At 28.0% G+C, this 6,724-nt stretch overlaps 1 protein-coding gene across 2 annotated transcripts in view; it reads right to left on the bottom strand.

Moving 5' to 3' along the window:
• Positions 1 to 5,722, bottom strand: part of LOC112680709 — a 17,550-nt gene extending 11,828 nt beyond the window's left edge. The window contains exons 1-2 of one of the 2 annotated variants that reach the window (XM_025550889.1): positions 4,551 to 5,722; positions 4,276 to 4,434 (exon numbers count right to left, since the gene is read on the bottom strand). In XM_025550889.1, coding sequence (XP_025406674.1) covers positions 4,276 to 4,434; positions 4,551 to 4,599 — 208 coding nt within the window. In that variant the 5' untranslated portion in view covers positions 4,600 to 5,722. The remainder of the gene's footprint in view (positions 1 to 4,275; positions 4,435 to 4,550) is intronic. The other variant, XM_025550890.1, reaches the window with a different exon arrangement.
• Positions 5,723 to 6,724: the final 1,002 nt, after the last annotated feature.

Below are 6,724 nucleotides of genomic sequence, written 5' to 3' on the forward strand. Positions count from 1 at the left end.
TGTCTGAAGAGACGTCTTCAGCGTTGTTACATTATTATACTATATTGTTTGTATTTTTTATGTATCCGTTCATTATATATTATTTGTAACACTATATTCTGGATATATTATCATTTGCTCCCACACACTCGCGAGTCGCTCAGTAAACTGCAAAAAGCAAGTGCTGGCGGCGAAACAAGTATACTGAAACTTACTAAAGAGTATTAGAAATAAGCCACTCTCTTGTGTTAAATCGGTACAACAAACCCAAAAAGTAAGTGTTTTACGCATTATTTTTATTCATCAAGTTTATTCAGATGACTTTAGAATCAACTATATACTTTAAATATATCCTTGTTTTTTACCAATGTAAAATAATCAATTTAAAGTATTTTTAAAATCCGAAAATTGTTAAATTATTTATATTATTTGGGCATCAGTAATCAAAGTAGTCATACGAATAATAGATAACGACGGTTGTTCATAAATGAATAAACCGCGCTTCCTAATGAACTTTTGACGGTGGCAAAAATATTTATAATTTGTAAAGTTTACACTTGTACAATTTTTTAACTACTAATGGCGGTAACGATTTATTTTTGTTCTATAGTATATAATTATACAAGGAGTTTGTGAATACCGTAAGTGAAATATTCTTATAAATTGATGTAAAAATGTGCTATGTTCTGTAAGCATTAAATCATCAGATAATAGTTATTTTTTTTTCATTCAGAATGTCTTATTTATAACTCAAAAAGTAAAAAATGTGTTAAACATGGTTTAAAATATATTATAATAGTGATTTAATAATCTATATGTTGGTGAAGACAGTTAGGCTAGCAGTAACTATACATTTTAGCTAGGTATGCACGGGCCGCGAATATTAAAAATATTACGGCAGAGTATGATGTATACTATGCACGTATGCGCGTATATGCATTTTATGATTCACGGTATTTGATGAAAGTTTATGGAATAATAATTTGCGCTCCCGAACTAGCGCTCGTCAGACCGACGCGCGGTCGCCGGATACGAATAATGCTTGTTATAATAATGCTTGTCGACGTACGCGCCGCGTGCTAGCACTTCTTGAAAACACCTAATAGCGCGTTTTATACGTTTTACTTTTGGTGTGGCGTCCTCTTATACCTATAATCGTGGTGTTTAGTGTTTACAATAAAAATGGGTCCCGACTTGTATTTTTTCTCTATATTTCATATACCCAATTGACATTCATTGATTTTAGTATATTACGATTTTAGATTTACGAACGACTTAAAATGAAACACAATAAATACCTATACCAATAAAACTAAATGTATTATACAAATTACAAAATATAATATATTAAATATTAACCTATTGGCTTGTTTTATATAAATATAATAATAAAACTTAGGTATAATGCTTTATAGATACACAACAAAAGTTCAAGCCCAAAGATTTCGGGGGGGGGGGGGGGTAGTGCCCCCGTGCCCACCCCCTGGCTACGGCACTGACACGTGTCATATATGTGAATGTGTCATTGTGTGCAAACGAGTTATCTAGTTTCAATAGGGATGGGTTCTCCCACACTCCGAACACTTCGAGGAACACCTCAAACTTTTAGAAATTTGAACAGTCCGAAGTTCGAGAAAAATGCAAGCACGAATTCGAATATAATACATAAAGGAAGTTTAATAAAAAAATATAAATTAATAATTAACAAGTTATATAGTAATTAGATATACGTTTTAAATAATAACATTACTTAATAATTTTACTTCTATTATAATATTTAACTTTTTAGTTTGTCATACCTAGTTAGTTAAAACTCAAATTTTTAAATTTTAACTTTTAAATGTTTTAATTTCGAAAATAGTTCGAAGTACCAACAAATTTAAATTCTAGTTCGAACAGTTCGAGAAAAAAATTATGTTCGAGTTCGGGTTTGTGAAAACTTCAGTTCGACCCATCCCTAATTGTCAAGTAAACGACTGATTTCGTCGCGCACCAACGAGTTACCGATTTTCAAGTAAAAAATTTTGAATGCGTGCAAACGAGTTGCAGCAATAATGTAAATAGGTCAAATGTCAAGATTATTACAACATTTTTTATAATTTCAAAATGCGTTTGGTGTTAGTCTTGTATATAGTGTAACAGATCTATTTGATTAATGCAATAACTTTTTTTATAATATTTTCATAATATTTATGTTTAAAATTAATTTTAATTTTAACACTCTTTGAAAATTTTTAAAAAATTGATGACATAATCAAATTATAAGTTTTAAACACCAAAATTGTTTTTAAATACTTATTTATAAAATAGCTATTTTTGATCTAGCTATTAAGCTATGATTGAAATAGGCCATTAAAAAATATTTTGTAACTCGATTTTCCACTAACTTGTAATGATCTGCGCCTTAGCAATCATATGTTTTTGAAATTTAACGTATTATAAAATAATTATAAGAATTTTTAGCCATCAAGAATAAGGATAAGTTATTGAATAGAATAAGATATAATGATAATATATTACACACACACACGTACACACATACACGCGCACACACATAACATTATATATAAGGAGCTCAATTTTTAGTCACGAAAACAGACGCGTTCTTATTCTCATATTGTACAGACGGTCAAAGACGAGTATAAAAGACTACGCAGATCGTCTATGCAATAAGACGTAATGAGTTGTTATTATTCAAAATACGTGTACTATTGTATGTTAAAAAATTTTAAATAAAATCAATAATAGTGAATAAAATAAAAAGTTATTATTATTTTAAAATACGAATTAGTCACTTTATCTTATATCTCAGATGTCAATCACGATTTCAATAGGTAAGTCGATACAAGGATCGGAGAGGTATTATTATTTATTTATAATAAGTAATTAATAATATTGCTAATAATAATAATAATAATAATAGTAATTAATAATTAATAATAAGTAATTGATTTAAGGGACATATAACCATTCCCGGTAACTTCGAGTCCAATTTTAAATCATCACAAACTATAACCAAAGCTTGATGGATAATTCTCGACCAACATTATTGAACTTTTGCACATTTTTTTGACCCTAGATACAAGCATTTTAAACGAGAAATTGGCTTAGCCAATAAAATAAAATGCAGAAAAAAAAAACTAATAAAGAACTAATAATTAACAGTGATTTAGATTTAAACAAGGAAACCCTAACTTTCGAGTACACAGAAGAAAAACGTACAGCTTTTGATTTTTTTATTTCCATTACACAATCAAATAGTAAATAATTTTTGTGAAGTTACAATTTATGGAGAGGAAACCCAAATAGATAAAAATCTCCAAAGCTGGTAAATATTATAAAAGCTAAATGAAACTGCCTTTTCGGTAAAACTGCAGGCGTGCTGATATTTTTAGCACATAATATAAAAATTCAATAATTAATTTAAGTTCTTTATATTGTTATTTTATATGTTTATTGTTCCCATAGGTATTTTAAGAAATATTTTTTTAATTTGTATTCATATTTTATTATGATTTATTTTTTATTATATCATAATATTTAATTTAAACCTTTAAAATATTAAACTATTTAAAGTTTTTATTTGAAAAAGTTTAATATAAAAATATAAATAATTTGCGTTATTTAATGTTTAAGAAAATACATTTTGTAAGTTTATAAATAAATTTCTAAATTTCGTTTATGATTAAATAAAACAGAAAAATACAAATTATATAATTCACACAAAACAAATAATATAGGATTGATAGACGTAACCTTAGAAATTTAATTTGTATTTATTTGTCGAAAATTATCCAATTAATATGTACCTATTGGTTATAAAATGAAGTGATTCAAATTTCGGAATAAAATTTTCGTCAATCCATGCAGATTTTTACTTCATGTACCTAAATCTAATTTGAATTCTTTAATGAGATTCACTATGGTGTAAATTGAAGTCAGTTAAATTCGGTCAAACCGAAACCGGTCAAAATTGAACTCGGTCAGTCTTAAAAAATTGTTGGACCGAACAACACTAATTGTATGCAAAAGAGGCAAGTCCACGTGTTAAATTTAGATTTTGTATGTTACTGTTCTTTTAAAATTCTATAGTCAGTTTTAGATTCTAAAAATACTGAGGAATGTACTATTTTTTTAATACTTCTTGTAAGTTATTGGTTAGTTATAATATGGTTATTAATCTTTGTCAGTTATTGGAAAACATAATAATATTAAAATGTAAATAAACTGTTATTAAAACAATAAAGAAATTTGTTTTTAATTAGTTTATACGTTAAATTTAATACATCTACTAACCAAAATCAGATTTTGGTGAAGGCCAGCATTGTTTAACAATTGAATTACATTTTCGAGAACAACACTGACAATTTTTAATACACCAGGCGTAATTCACGAGACATAATTTCTCTAAGCTAAATTCTAAAACCATTGGTTCTGTATTGAAGCAGTCTGCAACTAATAAAACCAATAATAATAATAATAATAATAATAATAATATTTTAATGTTTCACTGTGCATATTAATTAATGTCTTGGTGTATTATTATGTAATCATTACAGTAAGATATTTACCTGAAAACATGACGATCAAAGTAATTATGCTGAATGAAAACTTTAACATTTTTGATTTTTATGTCCATAAACCTATATAAAAACAATCGATCAATAAATCGCGTATGAAATAATAACTCTACGACGGCTGAAGTATTAATACTTCGAAATGTTTTAAATGTTCATTAATTCGGAACAGACGAATGATCACAATAGTAATAATGATATATATGTTATTACAACACCATAATTGAGACTGATATGGCGCAATAACTGTTGATAATTACTGAGGTTCAACGTTGCCCAGCGTCACTTAAGATGCGTGTTGTTAGCAAGGAATCCATGTCCTAAAATCACGGCTTAAAAAGAAACTAGCCTTAAATCAACAAATGTACACACTAAAGATCACACATATATTATTAGTGACGACGAGTAATTAAATAAACTTATCACTCTCGCGTGAATTTAATTGGACAATTAAGTGTTAGGCTCTTGTTATAAACAATTGAACGATGACTACCGCGAGTACATTCTTAAAGTTGAAGTCGGTAAACGATCGTTTTACCCGAGTCTACATTGTTCGAATACAATTTTTCAATTTTTCAATTTCCATTGGTTCCTACATTATCCAGGAATATTCATCGATGAAATATGGCCAACTTACAAACATATTCAGTGACTATTTAATCGTCGTTTGAAATTAATAATAATCTGTATCTTGTTTTTTTGTCCAAAAAGAAATCGCCAAAAACTGTTGACAGTCGTAGAGCACAACGAAGTGCTCGTGATCAGCTAGTTATTTATAAATCACAAAAACATACCTCAAAAAAACCGCCAGTCTTTCTCTTGCAGAAATAACCTGTCTCCAGCATGTGTCTTTTTTTTTTTATATACTTCTCCACTTTCGTTAGTAAATCACAAAATGCATTTTGGCTCATTCTAAAATATTCATAAAATTTGAATTCGTAGTCCACCAATTCTCTATACAATGTTGCAAATTCTCCATAGGTGTCTCGAAACTTCCATATAGGATGAATCCAGTGTCTTTTTTTTCCTTCTTTTCGTCCTGGTCCAAAAGCAATGCTATTATACTAAGCTCTTCTATACTAAAATTCATAGTGCACTTAAAAAATAAATTAATTAAATAAATAAACACTAAAAATTAAATTAAAAATTCAATTCTGAATAACAACTAGATAGTAGACATCACTAATCACGAGGGAGCACTGATGTAAAAAGGTACGGTATTGTGAGGATGGAAGTCAAAAATTCATCACGGATAGCACTGAACACGGAAGGTTACGGTCACGTCACGTCACGTCACGTCACTGTTATGTGTGAAACGACCATAATAATAATTACAATAATGATATAATGAAAAAAAGAGAATGCGTATAAAAAATATTATACTGCCCGACTGGCACAAAAATAATTAAATGAATATAAATAAAAAAATAAATACAATTAATAATAATAATATAGATATGATATAATTTCAGCTTGGCCTTACAGCGGCACAATCAAAATATATAGTAATTAAATAATATACGGCACATACGGCACACAATAATAAATAAATAATTTAAACGTATAATAATAATAATATATGAATTGCCCACGGCAATATGGGTAAATATGCAATAAAAATAACATCCGTTGGTTTGCTTAGATCAGTTCTCCTCATTGATAAGAAATAAAAATCAAATTTCCAAATTCATTGGTGCCAATGTCAAAAAAAAAATCTCACCAATACAGTGATATTAACATAATAACAAAAAAAATTCCTGAATTTTAAATTTATTTATTTTCAAATTCAAATTTCAAAACCAATATTTTTGAAAAAATTAAAAACAGGTCTATTGTATTGTTCCATATATGAATGATCACAAAATATTATAACTTGAAACTTAATAGTTTGTAATAAATTACATACGAGACAAAAATAATTGATTGTCGTCATCTAAATTTCAAAACCTATATAAGGTAACAGCAACGGCGACCGATCAATCGCGGGGTATCGCGGCTAACGACAAGTTTTTATTTAAAAGTAAATTGTGTGTTTTATTGTTAGACTTTGAAGTTATTATAATCTAATTTGGTTTTATACTATAAAATATTTGTTTTTCATTTTTTTCCTAGTAAATGGAGAATATCAAATCCTAGTGTGTGTACTGAAGCGTTTTTGGCGATAAAAC

This window comes from Sipha flava, unplaced genomic scaffold, assembly GCF_003268045.1.
Source record: "Sipha flava isolate LNK unplaced genomic scaffold, YSA_version1 179_pilon_pilon, whole genome shotgun sequence".
In the NCBI taxonomy this organism is placed as follows: Eukaryota; Metazoa; Arthropoda; class Insecta; order Hemiptera; family Aphididae; genus Sipha; species Sipha flava.